This window comes from Acomys minous (genome assembly GCF_964271855.1).
Source record: "Acomys minous genome assembly, chromosome: 7".
Classification (NCBI taxonomy): domain Eukaryota; kingdom Metazoa; phylum Chordata; class Mammalia; order Rodentia; family Muridae; genus Acomys; species Acomys minous.
In genome coordinates, this window is record NC_140488.1 from 125,020,316 (window position 1) to 125,043,129 (window position 22,814).

General features: G+C 40.1%; 1 protein-coding gene across 6 annotated transcripts in view; it reads left to right on the forward strand.

The window, feature by feature from the left end:
- MAP7D2 (MAP7 domain containing 2) overlaps window positions 1-20,911 on the forward strand; it is an 82,362-nt gene extending 61,451 nt beyond the window's left edge. For 4 of the 6 annotated variants that reach the window (XM_084791149.1, XM_084791151.1, XM_084791153.1 and 1 more), the window contains 9 exons: window positions 3,832-4,130; window positions 4,722-4,839; window positions 10,698-10,908; window positions 11,637-11,741; window positions 13,219-13,275; window positions 13,794-13,872; window positions 14,529-14,718; window positions 16,597-16,872; window positions 19,477-20,911. In XM_084791149.1, the coding sequence (XP_084647275.1) occupies window positions 3,832-4,130; window positions 4,722-4,839; window positions 10,698-10,908; window positions 11,637-11,741; window positions 13,219-13,275; window positions 13,794-13,872; window positions 14,529-14,718; window positions 16,597-16,846 (1,309 nt within the window). In that variant the 3' untranslated portion in view covers window positions 16,847-16,872; window positions 19,477-20,911. The remainder of the gene's footprint in view (window positions 1-3,831; window positions 4,131-4,721; window positions 4,840-10,697; window positions 10,909-11,636; window positions 11,742-13,218; window positions 13,276-13,793; window positions 13,873-14,528; window positions 14,719-16,596; window positions 16,873-19,476) is intronic. The other 2 variants (XM_084791150.1, XM_084791154.1) reach the window with 1 other exon arrangement.
- Window positions 20,912-22,814: the final 1,903 nt, after the last annotated feature.

Genomic DNA, 22,814 nt, shown 5'->3' on the forward strand with positions numbered 1-22,814 from the left:
TCACACCCAGACTGGGAGGAGAGGAGAGAGGGGTAACTGTGATGTAAATTAAGTACTAAGATGTAAAGTAAATATGTATGTATGTATGTACGTACATATTTAAGTACGTATGTACGCACATACATACATACATACATACATGAAAGGAGTGGGTTTTCCCCTTTCATTTAAAATTTTATGATAGATACATTCTCATAGTCACACCCAGAAGTATGTTTCCATGGTGATTCTAAATCTAATCAAGTTGACAGTGAATATTAATCATTAACAACTACACAGTCCAATTGTAGGGCTCTCTTCTAGTGAGAGAAATGTTTGCAGAAAACACCATCTGTGTACTTGTACCTGTGTAGTGTAGAGCCCATCTCTTTTCATACCATCAGAGTAAAGGCTCCCTGCAGGTCAAGAATTTCCTATAGCAAAAGAACTACAATGATCAGGTTGTTTGTGTCCAACACCTTGCTTAGTCTCACTGACTAGAAAACTTCTTACTTCTTAGGGAACAGAATGAGTGCAGGAAAAAAAACCAACAGTTTTTGGTAGTCCTTCCATTACTAAAAATGACACCTTAAAGAATCAAGGTGGAATTGTCTATGGGAGGGGGAAATGTTTCTGCCCATCCACCACAAGATGGCATTCTTTACTGTGACTTCTCTCATAAAATCTCATAGCCACCCTTGCCTTTATCTTTGTTGAACTAAAAGCATCCATCACACCTGTATAGTGATCTGGGGAGTGAGTAATATGTGTTGTTGGTGGCAGAGCATTAGACCAAGTCTCTCTCAGTTACCCTCATGGGTTATTACAAATGTTTAATGCTTTATAGGTCTGAGAAATGTATACTTCAGAAAGCCATTGTCACCTTGAGAAGGCTTTCCAGGGCTTGAGAAACCTTCCAAGGTGGGGACAAGTGAGGATGTACCTATCTAATAATGTTCTTACAGTCCTTGGTGACAGCACAAAAGAAGTGTAGCCAAGTAAAAGACTTTATGCTGTTTGTATACATTCTTTGAACTAAAACATAAGTTTTTCAGCTTCTAGGAAAACTGTCAACATGAGAGAACAGTACAGCATGGTTTCTTACTATAGAGTGTCTTAGTTAGGCTATGACAAAACCCCATGATCAAAACAGCTTTGGTAGGAAAAGGGTTTATTTTGCTTAACTTACCCTTCACAGTTCATCACTGAAAGAAGTCAGGGTAGGAACCTGGAGGCAGGAGCTAATGCGAAGGCCATGGAAAAATGCTGTTTACTGGTTTGCTTCTTGTGGTTTGCTCAGCCTGCTTTTTTTTTTTTTTACAGTGGAATTAAACAATTTTTATTCTTTATATATACATTTATATTATTACACATATATAAAATAAACTACCTATAACAAGAAGAACAATGACACAATCAGTTACATTTTTAGTGTTTTGGCTATTTGTATTTGACAGCCTTGAAGAAAACATCTTTCCTATCTTGGTGCATCAAGAATTCTGAATGTAAATCAATCACCATCACATATTGTCATTATCAACTTAGAACACCTATCTAAACCTAAAAACATCATAACCCCTAAACAATTAGGCTTCATTGTAAAACTAAGATACCTAGAGCATCCAGGACCATAAACTCAGGGAAGGCACCACCCACAGTGAGTTTGGTCCTCCCACACTGGTTATCAATCAAGAAGATGCCTCACAGGCTTGCCCTCAGGCCAGTCTGGTAGGGGAATTCCCTACCTACTTTGTGTCAAGTTAACATAAAACTAGACAGCACAAGTCTATTATCCTGGTTTTGATTCCTGTTATTGCTAGCTTTGAAACAGCATCACCTCAAAATTCCCCATGCCTCAAACTCCTAATTGCTGGGATTACCAAAACATAGTACCACATTTCATCCTGGTTCATTCTTAGCTTAAGAGGATCATTTAGATTTTTATTTTATTATCTGTTAAAACAGTAGCCATTGAGTGTTTGCTTTTTGATAACTCTAAAGAGAATATACTTAGATCCCAGTGAGATGGCTCAGTGGGTAAAGGTGCTTGTTAATTAAACCTGAAAACCTGAGTTTGATCCCTGGAATCCTTATTATGGAAGAAGAGAACTGATTCCTGCGAGATGTTTTCTCACTTACATGTGAATGCACAACACATGCGCACACACACACATGCACATAATATTTAGAAAGCATCTGTGATTGAGGCAGACATAATAGAGCTTGCCTGTAATTCCAGTACTTGGGAGAGGTAGGAACAATGAGTTCAAGATTATCCTTAGGTACACTGTGAGTTTCAGACCAGCTGAGGCTACATGAGACCCTCTCAAAACAATAAAACAAAACAAAATGGCAACATGAAAGAGTTGTGCTTATTTAAATAAGCCAGACACAAAAGGACACATATATGATTCCACTCCTTCTTATGAGTAAGATGCCTGAAATAAGCAAGTTCACAGAGACAGAAAGTAAAGTAAAATAGTGGTTGCCAGGGGCTGAGAGAATGGAAGTTTGTTTATTAGGAATGTATGGTAGCAATTATTATAGAACAATAAGGATGTTCCTATTGTTACACAGCTGTACCTTTAAAGATGGTTATGATGAGCTGAGCGGTGGCTCAATGTTGTAATCCTAGCAGCTGGGAGGTTAAATCAGGAGGATCTGAAGTTCAAGACCAGTATGCTAGACATAGTGAGTTGAGGGCCACCCTGGGATGCATTCATGAGACCCTTTTAATGTCTTATTATATGCTTTATCACAGTATTAAAACTTGGAGCCAGTTACACAGCTTCTGTTTCAAATGGTGGTTCTTACTGTGTAGAAGTTCATTGAGTTGTATAGTCTTTGGGTCTGGTTAATTTTGGTGTGTGTGTGTGTGTGTGTGTGTGTGTGTGTGTGTGTGTGTGTGTGTGTTTATGATAATAAAGCTTGAAATAAGTAAAATAAAATAAAGCCAGCTTGTCTATCGCCATATATTGAAACCAAATCCAACTCTAGTGTTCATCTAAAAAGAGGATATAGAAAATGCCCAATAATCTGTCTTAGCTTGTTTTGTATTATAACAAAATGCTTGAAGTTTGGTGTTTCATAAAGAAAAGAGATTTGTTTTGGATCATAGTTTTTGGAGGCATAGTAGTTGAAAAGCATTTGTTGGGCTTCTAATGAGTTACTCATGCTGCATGGTAGAAAAGAAAAGTGGGCACATATGAAAGAGCATGTATGTGTGAGGCATATTGTAACCCCTCTTATAGTAAATAATGTAGTCCCAGAAAGTTTATCTTGGGTCTGGTGGGGGTGATTCATTGTATAAAGGCATTTGCCACCCATGTCTAGAAACCCACGTTTGGTGCCAGGAGCCCACATAAAGGTGGAAGGAGAGAACTGACTCCACAAAATTGTCTTCTGACCTCACATGTACACTGTGCCATATGCATGGCCACACACACACACACACACACACACACACACACACACACACACCCTACCCCCATACATTTCCAGACTGTGTTACCATCCTAAACACACACACACACACACACACACACACACACACACACACACACACCCTACCCCCATACATTTCCAGACTGTGTTACCATCCTAAACATTGTGATAAAACAAATGGATTTAGGACATGGTATTAACCAGCTGGATTTCTTTAAATATTTCTCCTTCAGGAACATCTTACAGATACCATGTATTTCTTTTGGGACGACTTTGGGGAGTATATTCTAAACCCTACATTTTTTTTCTGTAAAAGGATGAAGTTATTCAGTTTCTTGGAACAAAATTTCTTATGAAAAGTTCGGTGGTAAAGTTCAGTACCTGTTATGCTTTATTTTGGTTTTATAGGGCAACCTCAAAAGCATATCCACAGTCTCCGAAGACAGCGAAGCCCCCATATATAGGGTCTCCTGTGAAGTATCGCTTTCCTCCCATTCCCAGTGAAGAAACACTCAAGAAGAAGGCAGAGAAGGAAAAGAGTAATAAGAAAAAGGAAGGTGCCGCTGGTCAGCAAACCACTGACCTACCCAGAGAAGAAACCCGAGAGAAGCACATGGCTGACAAGCATGCCACTGAGAAGTATGTAGCTGATAAGCACGCCACTGAGAAGCAATCTGCCACTGGAGGGAACGCTGAGCACAGTGCAGGTAAACTTCCTCTGTTGATGTTGCTACTTAGCCTTGGCTTTTCCCTTATGGTTTTCCCTTTGGCCTGACCTATATGCCATTCTCTCAAGGTTTGGGGGAGAGGAGGTTTTTCCCCTAGGACAACTTCATCCCCTTATGATTTTTTTTTCAGGATTGCTATCATTTTTTTTTAATTCTTTTTTCTTTCTGAGGAAACTTAGGCCTTGACTCTGCTTATGGCTGTGGGACTTCATAGGAATGCTATGACAGGGTGCATACAACCTATATGTGCACTGCTGTGTGACAGTGCACTAGCTTTAATCCTTAAAGTCTCTGGCATACAGTGAATTCATTCATATGGTAGTGTTATGGAACTTGATTATAGCTCTGTCCTCAACTGTTTCCTGCCCCTACTGAAAGGTAAGCACACACAGGATCACAGCTAGTCCACTGCAGCTTCTTATGCTTAGTGACTAATTTTAACACTGTTTTACAGTGTTTGCCATCAGCACACCAAGTCAAATAGTTTAATGTCCACTTCAATGTGAGTGGACTCATTGTGTTCATTTCCCCTGATTATTCTTTTTGCTACCACTTGTCTGACTGCCTTAGGAAAACCCACAGCAGGCACCACTGATGCAGGGGAGGCTGCAAAGATCCTCGCTGAAAAGAGACGTCAGGCTCGACTGCAGAAGGAGCAAGAACGACTGGAGAAGGAAGAACAAGAGAGGTATACAGGCACTTAAACACGTGTGAGCTGATGTAAAGGTGGGGTTGGAAAGATTAGCTTGCCTTTCTTTTTATAATTTTTGTGTTGTCAAAAGCTGGACAAAAGTATAGGAATCTAAATTGCATGGGCTACACAGAAGACTACTTAGAAGACTGCTTCTTCTTCTATGTGTCATTAACAGTTGCTCTTTCCTAAGGACGGAGAAACTTACATTTCCAGGTTCTAAATGTTACAGGTACCTTTATTTCCCTTCTTGGATGTACAGATGAGACAACTCTAGTAGAGCTTTGAGGAGAGTTTGAACTTTGATGATAGATTGAGTCTCCCTGGAAAGACAGAAGATTCTGGGTATAGAAATCTTGATTCTGCTTCCCAAATGGTCCTAACTTGGTGTTCCAAAGTCATGGAGGGAAGAGAGTTAATCAGAGTCCCCCTTAGATAAGGGGCTAGAGAGAACAGTCAGTCCTCTAGCCCATGAAAATGAGTTATCCTCTCTTGCAGCAAGACAAAGGATATTACTTCAGTGGTCTCTAAACATTAGAGAGTATCTATCAGAAATATTTGGGGGAACATAGTGAAAATGTACTGGCACTAGTCCCACCCTTCTTTAGCAGTTCATCCATATTTGAAAGCTACTGTGGCAATAGTACCAGGACACTTTTATGTGATACTGGCAGTCCTGCTTTTTCTGACCTTTGTCTTCAGAAAGGAAGCACATACGCCGGGCGTGGTGGCACATGCCTGTAATCCCAGCACTCGGGAGGCAGAGGCAGGCGGATCTCTGTGAGTTCAAGGCCAGCTTGGTCTACAAAGTGAGTCCATGACAGCCAAGGCTACACAGAGAAACCCTGTCTCAGGGGGAAAAAAAGAAAAAGCAACAAAAAGAAACATATGGTTAAAGGACAAAGTCAGTTTTATCACTATAAGGAGAAAGAATACTTTGGGGATAATTACAAGCACAGTCCTGTACCATTTAGGGAATGAGAACATGACAAGAAGTAAGCAGTGCTGTAGCATTTCAAGGCCAGCACTGAATTTAAGATAACAAATAATAAAATATCTTGATCCTTTTTTAAGAATTGGGTGATAGGTCCCTTCTTCAAATTCTGAACATCTGATTATTTTCTTACTCCAGCTTTTTGATCAATAGTAACATGTTTTGTTACTGTTGGATGGTGCATTTAGGCTGGTCTGGTTGGGCTGGAAGTTATAGAAGCAAAGGGAAAGTAACAGGTAATGATTAATCATGGCATTCCAAATGACAGATTTGTAAATGTAGCCACAGAGATACACTATACCCTCAATAGGTGAGTGATAATGATTGTTGCTATGCACTTAAGAAAGGGAAGTTGTTTACCTTCCTGCTACTTTCGTCTCTCTCACATTTCCTTCACAGCCCAGCTACAGAAAGAATTGATTACCTTCCTGTCTTTATTTTCCCAACTCACACACTTCACAGTTCCACACATCCTCCAATCTTGCATTACCAAATTCTTAATTTGATTCTTGGTTTCCTTTGGCACTGTGGAACTTGTCCTTGCTTTTTCCCCCTTTCCCGCATCTCACCTATTAAGTCTCCTTAAATATTGCTGGACTCCAAGCCCTTAGTCCTTGGCCAGCTTTTTGTCTAACATGTCCTCCCTGAACCCAGTGTTTGTTGCAGGCTATTGTCCCTGATATTCTTCCAGTTTCTTCTGGCTTCAAAATATTTATGGCTGACAGTTCATGCAGCAGTTTCATGCTTAGCCTTTGGTGTGTTAAATGAACTTGTTCTCGTCTGTCTCCCTTACTTAGTTCATTTACACTTTTCCTTGTGTTTATAATCTATTTCTGAAACTAACTGTAGCTTTGTTTTATAAACCTCCCCTAGTTTCTAAAATTTACTGAAGACTCCTGAGTCTGTGCCTATGCCCTGAATTTAATCTAAAGATACATTGTTTTATACCATAGTATCAAGATACTTGTAAATGTAAATTGAGGAAAATTCAATTCCTTAGCCTTATTAGCCATATGTCATTGTTTATAGCCACGTGTGGCAACACAAACAACATAATTCTATGAACCATTTTCTTATCTCAGAAAGTTCTTTAGCTAGTATTTGTCTATAAGACAAAGCCTATATTTCCACGTATATATACATATATACCTCAAAATCAGTATTTTGAAGGCATAAAGAAGTATGTGTCACTCAGACCTCTTGTTCATTTCATGCACTGCATATTCCCATCTACCCCAGTGCCAAAGTCAGACATCTCAAAGCTGCTTTCAACATTTCCGTCATCTCTCACAGCACATTGTCTTCATTGGTTAATAAATTCAGCATTTTTATTCTCCCTATGTTCCTCTAGCACTAGATAAGTCAGGTAGACTGTATCTGTGGAATCTTAGGCAAGTGCTCCAGATCTCCCAGAGCTTGTCCATATTGTTTCCATAAGTGACTTTTCTTAAATAAATAAACGTGATTGTCCTTGCTAGTGAGTCTTTGGACTACAGGATTTATGGAAACCTACCAGCGAGTCTGCCATGGACTGGCCACTCCTTGCCTCTCTGCCTTCTCTCTCTCTAGGCCAGCCTGCAGCCCTCTTCATGTGCTCCTGTATGCAGCTCCACACCCACAAAAGCTTTGCTTTTGCTATACCTCCACATGAACTCATGCTTCTTACTATGTGATGTCTTTTTTTCTCAAGATGCAGGTCAAATCACTCCTGTGGCTTTTCTGGACCTGTGTTGGGGAGGGTAACTGACCTACTCCCTCTTTATCCTTTGAGCCTAGCTTCCAGCTGACTAAACATGTAGCCTCATTTAGCTACAGGTTGCCTCCCTTTTCTGGCTAATACTTTAAAAGGCCAGAGTACACTCTTGGATCACTGTTGCTTAATGCTCAGTGAAGAAGAAGAAGCTTGACTAAAATGTCACAGTGACAACAGTGGGTTAAGTGGATTCAAGGCTAAAAGTTTGTGGTAAAGGCAGAAGAAAAAAAAGACAAATAAAAAGAAAGGGACAAATTGGAGGAGATGCTAAGGTTTGATTTGAAGTATTTAGGAGGATGGTATACCCAATAACAGACCACAGAAAGGCAAAAAAAGAGTCTTAAAAGCTAAAAATTACCCATCTGATTTTAGATAAACAGGTACCTGCAGTGCATACAGGTAGTTGGAAATAAAGTAGAAGCCTGAGGTGTAGGTGAAATTGAGATGAATGCACTTAACCCAAAATCAGTTTTCCTCTCTCTTACCAGAATGTGAAGCTTTGATAGTGCCACGTACGAGGTGAGAAAGAAAGTGCCAGACAGCTGGAACACAGCGGACATCCCTTGGGATAGGATCATCCTCACATCTGTTTTGTTTAGTGTTAATAGTTAAAGTTTCACAAATGTGATCATCAGTTGAGAGATGTGGCAAAAAATAAATAAATAAAGATACTTGTGCTAAACTCTGGAAAGCCCAGTTACTGTCACCAGCTGTTGAGGGAAACACTGTCTAAGACATGGATCTGGGAGACTCCCATTAAAGAAAGGGCTTAGTAGGTGTCCTTGCAATCAGGCCTAAGAGCAAAAAGCTGACCCAGTTGCAGATAGCTGTGACATCAGAACTCTCTCAGAAGTCCACATTAGCAGTCCCAGCCTCTGGGTATATGGATGGCCCAAGATATACGGTAGGATACTTGGAGTTGGGGCAAGTATCCTTATATCCTAGATCCAGTCTGGGGAACGCATAGGTAGACATCAGTAAGCAGGAGAGCTTCCTGGGATTACAAAATAGATTATGTGTAGAAGCTGAAATGGTTGCTAGGGACCCATACCCAAGACTATTCAAATGAAGCTTCTCCTGACTAGGCCACATAGCTCACCCGAAGTCATTGTCCACGTGAGAACACATTCCTGAAACTGCAGGCAGAGTACCACAGTTCTGTTCATACCTGGCTTCTCACTAGCTACATTTTGAGGTGCCAGGTGGTTTGGGTGTAAGCTAGGGCAGGTACTGTCCTTCCAATGTGTAGAGGCAGGAGGGGGACAGGACATCACCACCTCAAGTGGCCAGGGGTTATAACACAGCCTCATAGGAAGGTAATTTAGCATTATCAGGCTATTGAAAGACATATTGAGGCTGAGGGCAGGCTATATTGTTCTTGGAGTTTAGGCAATAAATAGGTTTTTGGAGACAAATTATTGAGACTAGAGGTACAAAGACATGACACAGCCTGAAAGAGGTAAGGGAGTGGTCATAAAGCAGAAGACAGATGAGAGAAAATTTAGGAAGATGGATTAGGATGCCTGAGACCTGAGTGGTTTTGCAGCTCATGGAAAGTTGCATATAGAAAGCAAAACTAGCATTGAAAGGAATGGGAACAAGCAAAAGAAATGAGAGTGGTGGGAGGGTATGGAATTAATTACACAAGTGGTAGCAATTACAATCCTTTGCATATTAGGCAGAACAAACAGGAAACATTCTCAGTCCTAATACAGTGAATGAAGTATTAAAGCAGGACAAAGTGGCCCCAGTTTTCTCTGAAAATTAGTGGTAATATTGTCAACTAGAATGAGGATAAAGGTTGACAAAAAGTGGTTGTCCACATAGAATCCAAGAGATAAGACTAAGGAACACAAGACCAACTAGCTTTGTTTGTGCTTTTCTAGAGCCAGTCTGGGGAAGCCAGGGAAGGGCATGCATGAGTGGATCCTAAACACCACCCAGGCTGGGAATTGGGGAACAAAATAACCTCTGTATCATCACAGGAATGCTCAGGTGGGGACCAGAGGCCTGGAGATATCCTGGTGGAAAGAATAGGGTAGAAATTGTACAGGGCTCCCCAGGAAATGTCGCCAAAGAGGCAGAAGGATGGGCTAAGATCAGATCAAAGACTGATGGTAAAGGTGAAGCTTTTTTAAATAAAAACTTAAAACACACATAGGAATAGTGAACAGTGATGCCCACATACTCATCCACAAGACTAAACAGCTCAAGGTCCATCAAGTACATCAATAGTGTGGGCCAACTATGACAATGAGAGACTTAAGGTGTGAGAGCACTGGAGATTGTGAGACGGAGACAATTATATAAAGACTCTCACTAGTAGCCAATGACCAAGGCAAAGGATATCCGTTAACTGATGAATGATAACACTTTCTACTTAGTAGAGAAGGAAGACTGGGCTTGGATGGGTATGATAACGAGGATCAAGATGATGACAACTGCTCAAAGGTTTGGTGAACTCTAGAAGAAGATTGGTAAAAGACAAGGTTTCTACAAACCAAAGAGAAACTAGAATGTGGAAGTAGCTTAGTGACTATGATAAATGTGTGCTAGGGGTGGCCGGTGGTAGAGAGCTAGTAGGAAAAGATGAAGTGGTTCTTAAAGTGAGAAAGTTCATTCCTGGGGGAAATGACTTACTTTCATATGGGAAGCCAAGCTTTTTGTGTTAGTTTTAAAATTCTTTTAAAGGATGTGAACTGGAGGTAAAGGGAATCTTTTCAGTAAGAGGATGAGATTTCCCTGGATGCACCGACGAAAGGATAAGCAGAGGCTGGTAGGTATATGGGAAAGAAATTATGTGTTCAGTGATAATGAGGTTTAAGGAGATTTAGGACCATAAGCATGTTGCTCTGGCTCTAACAGTCTCAGAGTGTCTCTCTCGCTCTCTTGCTCTCCCTTGTTCTCTTACGCTTGTGCTCCCCAACTTGTTCACTCTTACTTTTGTTCTTTTAATCTTGAAGTGTGTGTGTGTGTGTGTGTGTGTGTGTGTGTGTGTGTGTGTGTGTGTTAAAAACCATAGCTTTGTGTGCTATGGTCAGTGTATAGTCCATTGGCAACTTGCCTTTGGAGTGTGTCATCCTCTAACAGTGCTTTTGTTCTCAAAAGGCTGGAAAAAGAGGAATTAAAAAGAAAGGTAGAAGAGGAAAGGCTGCTCCTAGAAAAAGCCCGTGAGCAAGAAGAAAAGAAGCAGCAGGAAGAAGAGAAAAGAAAGGCAGAAGAGAAGGCAAAACAGAAGGCTGAGGAGGAGTTGTCCAAAGAGAAGCAAGAGAAGGAAAAACAAGAAAAAGAAACGGAAAAGTCCATAATTAAAAAGCAGGTACCATTTGAAGTCTCAGACCATCTTTCAGTTAGTCTAGTTACTATTGAGTAAAATTTGTTCAATTTGAATGATTCATAATAATTACTAGAAGATTTTTTTCAAACTCCTTTTATTGGTTATTAAATATAACCTGTGTAAAATAAAGGAAAGTCCTTAATACTTACCATGTCAATTTGGATTTTTCTACTAGAAGCTGGAATAAGAATTTGGGTGCCAGTGGTTTATTTGGGAGAAACATCACATGAATATGTATGGGAATAAAGAAAATCATCTAAGCACATTGATGGATAAGTTACTGTGGATAACTGAAGCTTAGTACCATTGGGACCTCTAAGACTAATGATCATGACTTAGGCTTTTCTCCTTGAGGAGTGAGGAAACTGGACAAATCATTTACTAACACTACTCTTTACTGCATAGTGCTGCTGCTTGGGGATTTAACTTCTGCAATTGTCTGCCTATATGCACACTTCCTGGCCAGAGCCTGCCCACAAACACAGAGACCTTCACCATGTGTGAGAACTAACTCAGGTGATTGTCATGGTGGTTGAGAGTATAAGAACAGCCTGCAGGATCAAAAGCAGTTTGCATAAGTCCACATTTAATATTGAATCAACACCCACTTTGGAGGATGTGAAGGGATGAAAGCACCTGTGCAGAGCTCAGGGAACTACTCCAGTGTTTCTTATCTTAATAAAGCCTGTGCTTTGGTTTGTTTCTTTCAGAAAGAAGCAGCAGAAGCAAAGGCACAGGAGGCCGCCAAACAGATGCGTTTAGAAAGAGAACAGATCATGCTGCAGATTGAGCAGGAACGACTAGAGAGGAAGAAGGTAAAAGTAGAGGGATCTGGAGGACTTAAGCTGAGGACAGGAACAGGAAGCGAATCAGTCTATACCTTTATTTTTTTTTCCTGTCATCATGTCATAGTGGTTACTAATAAAGGAGTAATAGAACGCTCCATTAGTGGGCTGGGGATATAGCCCAGTAGTGAGGGTGCTTGTTTACCACATACACAGTCATTTCTTTGACCCTCAGGCCTGAAAACAATAGAGCTCTTTTTGTGATTTAAAATGTTTCCATTTTGCCTTTCATTTCTGTCAGTTCTGTTACACACACACACACACACACACACACACACCCTGAGGAAGGGAGGGAAGGAGGGAGGGAGGGAGAGAGAGAGAGAGAGAGAGAGAGAGAGAGAGAGAGAGAGAGAGAGAGAGAATATGCTGAAGCTACATTGTTAATGAATATAAATATCAGATAGTCGTATTTTCTTTTTGAATTGACAATTTTGTGATGAGATTCCCTTTTTGTTTGTTTGTTTATTTGTTTGTTTTTCAAGACAGGCTTTTTCTGTGTAGCCCTGGCTGTCCTGAAACTTGCTCTGTAGTCTAGGCTGGCCTTGAAATCTGAGATCTGCCTGTCTCTTCCTCTGAAATATTGGGACTAAAGGCGTGTGCCACCACTGTCCAGCATTAGTTCTAATAATATTCTTTAAAGTCTACTCTCACAGCCTTCTTATGACTAATGTCTTGATAGTAAATATTTTTTCCATATTTTTCTTTGAACCTGTGTGTTTTTATGAGTGTCTTTTGTAAACAGGACTTGCTATATGTATCAAATTTAACAGAGTTTGTCGTTCAATTGAATTTTTTTCTTAAAAATGCATTTATTTACTATATATACATTGCTCTGCCTATATGTATGCCTGCACACCAGAAGAGGGCACCAGATCTCATTATAGATGGTTGTGAGCCAACATGTGGTTGGTGGGAATTGAATCAGGACCTCTGAAAAAGCAGCTAGTGCTCTTAATTTCTGAACCATCTCTCCAGCACTCAGTTGAAAATTTTATTTGTTTTGAACTTAATGTACTTATATATCAAGTATGTGTATGGAGACTGATGATTATGAAGACCTATTTTTGTGGTGTCTTAGGCCCAGTGTGGGCTTTGTATTGCTGTAGTTCTGGAAGCTAAGAGATCTGTAGCCCTTCCTGAGCTACTGTTAAACTTAGCTTTCTATAGCATAGTCCTCTTGAATGGAAGATTCTAATTGATTGATTTAAGGAGAAGGAGGAGAAATATGGTATACAAGTTGGATATTAATTCTAGATCTGTCTTAGTATACTCCTTTGACCTTGTTTGTAGCAATGGGAGCACCAGTGGGAAATCTTTCTCTGCTACTTTTTGTCTGCTGACATTTATCTTTTACAAGTTTTCTGAAAGATAAAATTGCATATGGAGTCAATGTCTTTTTTCATAATTTTATTCTTAGAGGCCTCTTACTTTTACCCCCCCCCCCCAGAGAATAGATGAAATCATGAAGAGAACAAGGAAGAGTGATGCATCTCTAGAAGTAAAGGTAGGAATTTAAATAACCATTATGTCATGAGTGGAGAAAAACAACAGAACACATTTAGTGCAGTTGAAGATTTGAGACATGTGTAGAAAAAGTAGACTTTTCCTGTTTTGGTCAAGGTGAGGCTCAGGAAGGAACTGAGACCTTAAAGGAAAGAACAATTTCAGAGATGAAGGAGGGAAAAGATTCCTGCAGAGCAGTGGGGTAGCAGTACAAGGAAAGACACAGTAGTTGAAGAGAAAGGTGACATAATAATTAAGAGGAACTCAGAGCTTCAAACAACCATTTCTTGCTATGGCCCAGAAGAGTTCAGAATAGTGAATACTGGTGCTTTTTTTTTTTAATGTACTTGTTTTTCTTTAAATGTTAGTCTTTCATCTTTACATCATCTTTCTGATTTCTTCTCCACTTATTGCCAATTATTTCTCTTTTTTTGTAGTTATTTCTTTATTAGATACTTTTTCTTTTTTTTCTCCCTTCCTCCTTTTTTTCCTAGTCATCCACCTTCTGTTTGTTTCTAGAAGGAAGGCCCCAAAGTGGAGATTCAGCCTGTTGCAGATGTGGAAAATAAAACAAAACCAGTTGTCCCCAACAAAATAGGTGAGTGTGAGGTCTGGTGTTTGAATCCTTTAGGTGATAAGGACTAGTGAGCCTTCCTCCTGGGATCCAGTGCAGTGTGGCTGCTGGCAGTTTCGCTTTGTGAGACATCTTTCCAGCACAAGGGCATTTGGGAAACCACTGCCTTCTCCAGATGCTCTAATAACTGATGCTTGGCCCAGGTGCTTTCTAGGGACCTTGACTGCACATCAGATATTACTAAGACATGGCTTGTCTCTTAAACTGAATTCCTGCAGACACTGACAGTAGTAAGATCATACTCTTTTCTCCTTTGTGAAGCTGATCGCATGGAGTTACTGGTAGTTCATTCCACACCAAAAAAGAAAATATTGTGGGGCTAGAGAGATAACTCAGTGGTTAAAAGTGCTGACTGCTCTTTCAGAGGACCTGGGATCAATTCCCAGCACCCACATAGCAGCTCACGACTGTCTGTAATTCCAGTTCCAAGAGATCAGCACCCTCATACGTATGTGCAGGCAAAACACCAATGCACATAAAAAGTAATAAATAAATTATTTTAAAATTATTATATTACTGGTGAAAGCAAGGATGAGAATAATTGCTTTGTTGTATGTTTTCTGTTACTTTATCAAATTTGGACATTATGATTTATCTGAACACTTTGTGATCCTGATCAGAAATCAATGCATTGAACATCTGCCAGGAAGTAGAAAATGGCTTGGAGCATGCTGCTCCAGAAACCTTTCCCCAAGGCATTTTCTCTAATGGTCTTAAACCAGTTGGGGTGCCTGTTCATCTGGATGGCCTTGATGGGAAATCAAACAGTCTGGATGATTCAACTGAAGAAGTTCAATCTATGGATGTGAGGTATGTTCATTTATTTTTCATTTAATCCTGATTTCTTTGCCAGTCCTTGCCAATTACTCTATATTTTTTCACTTTTTTATTTCTTTTTTTTTCTACTTTTTTGAGACAAGGTTTCTCTGTGTACCCTTGGCTGTCCTGGAATCACTTTGTAGACCAGGCTGGCCTCGAACTCACAGTGATCCACCTGCCTCTGCCTCCCAAGTGCTGAGATTAAAGGTGTGTGCCACCACGCCTGGCCCACTTCTTTATTTCTTTTAGTTGTTTCTTTACAATATACCTTTTCTTATTTTATCCCTTCGCTTGTCTTCCTCATTTACAATGAATCACCTTGAAAGCAGGTTTTGTTGATACAGGAAAGCTGTCACTGGTGTAACTGGTGTCTCCAGTTAGGAGAGTGTGACAGTATTTTGTAGAAGTTCTACTAGAGCTCCTGCCTGTTAAGAGTTTACCTTTTCTCATCAGCCATGAACTCTCTTCTTCTTTTTTTTTTTTAACTCTCTTCTTTATCTGAGCAGATTTGAGCAGCCTGTGACACGCACTGTTCATTAATTACCCAATCAAATACATGAAAACCCAAGCTTCAACCGCCCTATCACCAGCAAAGAAAGTTCTGTATAGACTAATAGTGGGGTGGGCTCCCCACCAACCCTCAACAGGATATCCTCATATCTCCAATACTACCTCATGGGCTTCCCCTGGCTGGTGCACTCTGCTCTTAGCAGAGAAAATCAGAGGCATCATAAGGGTTAACACAACATAGTTCCCACCCCCATATAGAGCCAAGTGTACATTATTTTGTTTTGGGATTTTCAGGAGGGAAGACATGACACCATGGGCCAGGATTCATAAAAGTTAATGGACTTTATACACTGAGTTTCCCTTAGAGAAGGGTGCCTAGTGGAGTCACATGTAAGCTTATGGTGACATTCTCTTACCCATGTTCTTTATTGTTGTTGATGGTGGTGGTGGTAGGCTTTTGAGACAGAGTCTCATGTAGCTTAGGCTGGCCTCGAAGTCACTGTGTAGCTGTATTCTAGATGTTATATTCTAGAGTCTTACAGGGACAGGCCCTTAATTTCCAGCCCATTACTCTTCCGGACCAGGATTTTCTACTTTGCTGGACCTACAGCAGACAGCAGCAGTGAACCTCCTCCCATCTCTAGTGTAAGGAACTAAAGAAAAGCCTCAGCTGCTTCAGATAGATAAGTCAGGGTGAATTGGAAGTCTGGTATAGAAAGGAAGCAGTGGATGAGAATGGGTTTATAATTGCCTGGGGTGGCAGTGGGCTCCATGTCCTCATTCCTCAACTTTAATTGAGCACATACTTCATGTGGCCCTGCATTAATTCTTCTCAGCATGGTCACTTCAAATCTCAAAGGAGTAGTGGGAGGAAGAAACAGCTCCTCTCCTCACTTTCAGGGGAGGAAACTAAGGTCAAGGATAGGAAAAGCAGCTCACCATAGACAGAACTGCTGAGAGGGCAGTACCAGGAGGCCCCTGGGAAAATTAGAGCCCTTTTCAACTTACTTTGAACTTTTAGCCCTTGCTTGCTCTTCGAATGCCCCAGCCTGAAAGGTCTGGGAAAGCATTGCTTCTCTGTAGTAATGTGATGATTCCTGTAGTTTCTTTCCTTTCAACCCTCAGACACTGAGCTCACTCTTCTTCACTGCCCTGCCCCTCTGCTTCCCTTGTTCTCATCAACAAGGACCTGTATTCACTAGCTCCCCAGATGTGAAGTTGCTTATCATTTTCATAACTCCATCTTCTCCATAAGAGCAGTATAGCAAAATCATACAGAAAGAGGGAGGTACATTAATACATTATGTTTATTTATGTTCTCCTCTCTGTTTCTCATTATCTCTCTCTCATCTCTTCTAGTCCTGTTTCCAAAGAAGAACTTATCTCCATCCCAGAATTTTCACCAATCAGTGAAATGATTCCTGGGATGTCTCTGGACCAAAATGGAACTGGTAATGCCCGAGCACTTCAAGATATCTTAGATTTCACTGGCCCCCCCACATTCCCCAAGAAATCCAGCGAAAACCTCAGCCTTGATGACTGTAACAAAAACCTCATCGAAGGATTTAACAGTCCTGGGCAAGAAACTACTCTGAACACCTTCTGTTGACAAAAACAGCATTCCTTTAATGAAAGGTACATTCTTCTCTTTTTCTTTCTTTCTTTTATTTATTTATTTATTTATTTATTTATTTTGAGACAGGGTTTCTCTCTGTAGCCTTGACTGTCCTGGATTCAATTTGTAGACCAGACCGGCCTCAAACTCACAGCAATCCACCTGCCTCTTCCTCCCAAGTGCTAGGATTAAAAGCGTGCACCACCACACAGGCAAGGTACAGTCTTTTATAATGATATTCTAAATCTATAATTTCCCAGCTGAGATTTGTAAAGACTGGATAAATATCACACAGCCTCTTCGCTGATTTTATTTGAAAATTACAAACACAAATGTGTATTTCAGCACACACAGAAACTGAAAAGGAGTCTTAAGTAATTTCCTTTATATATGAGCTCCTAATGTAGTGCCCTGTTCATGCTGTCCATATTGTTTTGAGCTGTGGGTAGAAAGGTTAAGAGGGTTTGATAGTGAGATAAGGAGAGACTGCTCAAACTTCTGCAGGGTAATTCTAGTAAAGTGAACCTCTCCACTTAGTTTTTTTCAGTGACTTCCCATACTCTATAATAATCAATCACTCATACAGACTGATGAGTGATGAGCCAAATGGTCAGCTATTCTATTCTATTCCGAAGCAGACCTTTGTTCTAGGATCATAGCTGAGGTGAGAGGAAAGAACTTTATTTTTGTGTCCTGAAGGTTTTCCCTCACCACCGAGCTTTTTTTATTGCCAACGTGCTTTTGTTCTCACACACTCTGATGGTTACTCTTGCATGATATCTCAGTATCATTTTTGGCCTCTAGAGTTTTTCTTTCTCTCCCTTTCTCCTTCTCTGTGCTGCGTTTTACATACTAAGCTCATACTTTACTAATGAACAACACCAGACCTTCTCATGTGAGAGTCTGTATCAGTTATATTCATTCAACAGTTCTGTACCTTTAAATTTCACAATAGATTTACTTTAATTTGGACTTTTTTTAAAAGTGTGTCTGTGTGTGTGCGCGCGCACGTGCACGCACATACATACATACATACATACATACATACATACATACATACATACATACACACACACAGGAATGAAGGCCTTGGAGGCCAGAGGTATCACACAGCCCCTTCACTGGATCTAAAGTTAGAGCCTCCTGACATGAGTGCTAGGAATCAAATTCAGGTCCTGTGTAATAGCAGTAAGCGCTCTTAACCACTGAGCCATCTCTGCAGCCCGTGGGACTTATTTTTGAACAATGCAAACATAACTAGGGTTTATCATCAAATCCTTGGGGAAGTTAATTATTCCTATGCTCCTAACATTTTAAATTTTTTGTTGTTTTTATATGGTGTCTGCTTGTGTGTGTGAAGGTGTCCTCCTCTATCACTCTTCACCTTATTCCTTTGATACAGGGTCTGTCACTGAATCTGGACCTCACATTTTTGGGGGGCCAGGCTACCCCTACACCCACTCCACACTGTGCATGTGGCCATGTACAACTTTTATTTAAATGCTGAAGATCTGCGCTCACATTTGTACCTATACAGCAAGCATTTTTACTCACCGAGCCTTTCCCCCAGCCTTTCTTCATTGTAGATTCTTAAAAAGAGTTTTATATTCTCAGAATTCCATCAGTTTGTTTTTTATGGTGCTGTGTTCTTCTAACAGAAATTTGGTGCCTAAAATGATTTAGTCTAACTTTTTTTTTCTTTAATCAAATACAGTAATAAGGTGGGAAACCTACAAAGTGGTATTTTGTGTCCTTATTTCCACCTGACTTCAGTCCTTGCCTGCAGAATCTTTAGTATAGACAATAAGCTCTAAAGCCTCCTTCAGTCAGTTCTCTGCAAAGTCCCTAGAGACCTTTGACACAAAAGAGGAAATACATGAAAGGCCACTTTTCATTTGAGAGAGGGTCTCACATAGACCTGGCTGGCCTTAAACTCACTATGTAGATTAGAATGATCTTGAGTTTCTGAAAGAGTGGCTGCTTTCTTGAACACTGAAAATAGGAATTCACCTGAGCATTCTGTCTCCTTGACAGTTGCATGGCTTAGTATTCATCAAGAAGTTTCTTTTGTTGTTACTATACCTTGATTTAATTAACTTCCTTCCAATTCACTTACCTCACTATCCAGTAAACTATCATGCACAAAACATAGCAGATTCAAGGCTTCTATTACTTATTTTCCACATCTCTAGCCTAAAGATATGTCCTGAGAGAAAAATCTTGACTGAATCATTGTATTCACATAGACTAGTTGTCAAATCCTTCTAAACCAAAGGTGTTTTATTGCCACAGTGTTTGATATATTAAGCACCTCAAGTTTTGCATGTAAGGATGATCTTGGTGGCTTGGAGTATACCATTCCTCCTTCTTCATCTCATGAAGCTGAGCACTAGTCCTACTTCCTCAATGGAGGACCATTTTCTCAAGGGTAGAAAAAACCCAAAGAAGACATCTGCCAATTTTTGGGAAGTCCCATAAGATGACCATCTGACCCCACTAAAATAATGATTCTATAAAAACTGCTACATTGTTTCTGTTGAGAAATACTGCATTAGCCAAGGAAAAGTACAAAATACTTGGTTTCTTCTTTGATCTTACCTGATTTTGCTTTTGAATTGACACAGGTGGTGTTTGGATCACCCATGAAGCTGTTGGTGATAAATCTGAGCTGCTGGCCACCTGAAGAAGCTTCTTTTGCCCTTAACCGCTGGATTCCAAATTACTAGATGAGAATGAACTGTATTCCTAGGTAGTTTGGCAAACACTGGCCTCTTGGTAGAAACCTTGAGATTTTTGCCTCGTGGGGCTTTAGCAAAATTTCGTTTTATGGTTCTATTTATGAGCTTCAGCTGCTGCTAAAGCACTTCTTTGTCCTTCTCTATCATAACCTGCGTGATGCTGCCTGGGAACCTTACTTTAGGACACTCAAATTCCCAGAGTTGGAGCACATAGACAGTTAGATGTCTCTTCCTATAAAAATCTTCTATTTACCCACACTCTATCTAGTTAAACGTGTACTACTCAATCTGGGCTGCTTATCTCCCTGTCTTTGGGATGTGTGTGGGGAGGGGATCTAGCCACTTTCCCTCTCAGGTTTCTGTTATTTTTATTATGAAGCTTCATCATCTGCAAAGCATTAGTCCACATTACTGCTTGGAGGATAAAGAAATGTTTGGTTAAACAACTAATTAAATAGTGGCAATTAATTCTTTCCTATTATGGGAACTGAATCTAGCAAGGACCTTTTCATGCCACACCTTTAAAATCTCCAAATTCTCACTCCAAATCATTGAATGGCTTTTCGGCTGAATGAATCAAGTCTCCTGCAGATGGTTGTTTTCATGGTTTTGCTCAGTTTTTTTTTCCTAGTGTATCTTGAAATTTATTTTGTTTGTTCCTATGTTTGCTTAATTGTAATAAAAAAGAGTCACAGTGCTTTGAAAGGGGGCCCCAAGTTGGTCCTGGTATGTCACTTTAATAGACTTTAATGTTATAAAAAGTCTAAATGAGGAAAAATGACACTAGAATGTATAACTACATACATTTTATGCCATATGCTATATTTTTTTCCTTTCTTGTGGTGAAATGTAGTTCTGCTATTAAAATAACCTTTTATTTGGAACTTTTTGTTTTGACTTGTCTCTTAAAGCTTTTGAAAAGATCCTTAATTTTGAGACTTACAAACAGGAGATATAAAGAAGTCTCAGTAGTAATCTTGTCTGTACTTTTAAAACCAGTACAGTTTAAGAATGTATTAGTTTCAGAAGCTATGTATGTTTGTGTGATATAGTCTAAATAAAATACATACCTCTAAGAATGATGTGCCATTGACCTTGATAAATATTAAATAAGATATATCTTTTATGATAAGCACACAGATGAAAGCATAGTCTGACATCCTAAACGAGCCTGGGCATTTTTCTTATAGCTTTATTTTGCTAAGTGTCTGTTTCATTGAGCTCCATTGTAATAACTCATAGCACCATGGTGATTATGTGATGCCTCATTTGCATGATGTGTACATTCTGTTTAATGTTAAATACATTTCGTCGAAGAGTCTGATGGTTTGCTGGTGTTTTGTTTTTGTAAGCTCGGTGAAAAGCTTACTGAAACCAATTCAGAATTTTTTTTAGAGATTTTTTTAAAAGATTTATTCATTTATTATGTATACAGTGTTCTGCTTCCATGTACACCTGCCCGCCAGAAGAGGGCATCAGATCCCAGTATAGAAGGCTGTGAACCACCATGTGGTTGCTGGGAATTGAACTCAGGACCTCTGGAAGAGCAGTCAGTGAGTACTCTTAACCACTGAGCCATCATTCCAGCCCCTCCCAATTGAGAGTTTTTAAAAGCAGTTTATTTATTTACTTAGTATACAGTGTTCTCCCTGCATGTGTGCCTGCTTGCTGGAAGAAGGAACCGATCTCATTCTAGATGGCTGTGAGCCACCATGTGGGTGCTAGGAAATGAACTCAGGACCTCCAGAAGAACAGACAGGGCCCTTAACTGCTGAGCCATCTCTCCAGCCCCCAATTGAGAATTTTTAAACCTGAAACCAGGTAGAGAAAAAAAGGCCAATTGAATTCTGAATAGGTGTTCTTTCTCTGTCAGATTCGTTAGAAATTCCTCAGTTGTCAGTGCCCAGTGCACCCAGCTATAGCTTGAGTGCCCTGGGCTTGAGTCCTAGAACATAATGAACTTCTGAGGATGGTTAGGTTGCACTGATGCAAGCAGTTAGCTAAGTGAAGAAGTAGCTAATTGGGTTATAGTTGATCAGACTTTCACATAGCAGTTTGGCTACGTGGAATGTGGAAACCCAGACTTGATTTTTTGCATGTGTGGTGTGATTTTTCTGAGGAGACATGAGTAAGTGTCTGTTCACCACAAATAGTCACTGACAATGACAGCACCATAAGTCAGGTTTGGTGAATCAGTACATTTATTGGGGTTCCTTCAGGTATATGGATGAAGAATTATTTACAGTTGCACAGATGAATCACGGGCAGCTATATCTCATAAAAGACTACCCCAGTGTGATAATGACTCTCAAAAACTCAATCCCTGAAGTTCTAGAATGTTCTTACAAGTCACTTTTAGAAGTCACTTAGCCAGAAGACTACTCTCACCAAGCAATTATTTACTATTTGTATAACTTTGAAGGGCTTTGTGAATCTTGTAAGTTTCAGGAGTCTGCTATTCTATTCTATTTATTTTATTTTATTTTATTTCTGACACAGAGTTTCTCTGTGTAATAGCCTTGGCTGTCTTGGACTTACTCTGTAGACCAGGCTGGCCTCGAACTCACATCAATCCACCTTCCTTTGCCTCCTGAGTGCTGGATTAAAGGCGTGTGCCACCATGCCCTGCCAGGGGTCTGTTATTTTTGTTTATATCATCAGGTTTATGAGTCTCCTTCCCTCCAGGAAAGGGGTGTTTTTATTTAGAGAAAATAGCTACACATAACAACATGTCTCACAGGCTTTTACCCTCTCCCTGGTTAATGGTACAATCCCAGAGTTTAGATTTTTGAACCTTCATGGTGATTTCCTCCAGAGCAATCTGAAGCTAAGGGCCCAATCAGCACAGCCCTTCCAAGTTTTGCTGACAGAGCCTCTAACAAGGTATTAGAAGACATCTGTGTCAGCCAGCACTCGGGAGGCAGAGTCAGGCAGATTGCTGTGAGTTCAAGGCCAACCTGGTCTACAAAGTGAGTCCAGGACAGTCAAGGCTACACAGAGAAACCCTGTCTCGGGGGAAAAAAATCATCTGTGTCATCATAAGCTCTATCATAGGGTTGACAGCGGTGACCAGTCATTCCTAAGAGTAATCATTAGTTTGTGAATATTCTAATCGTTATCATGATGGATACAGGTTTCCTGCTAAGTGCTTTTAGTAACCAAATGTAGAAATGATACAAATAACTAATTCATTTCTAAGTATGTACACTTTATTTTGGACCAAC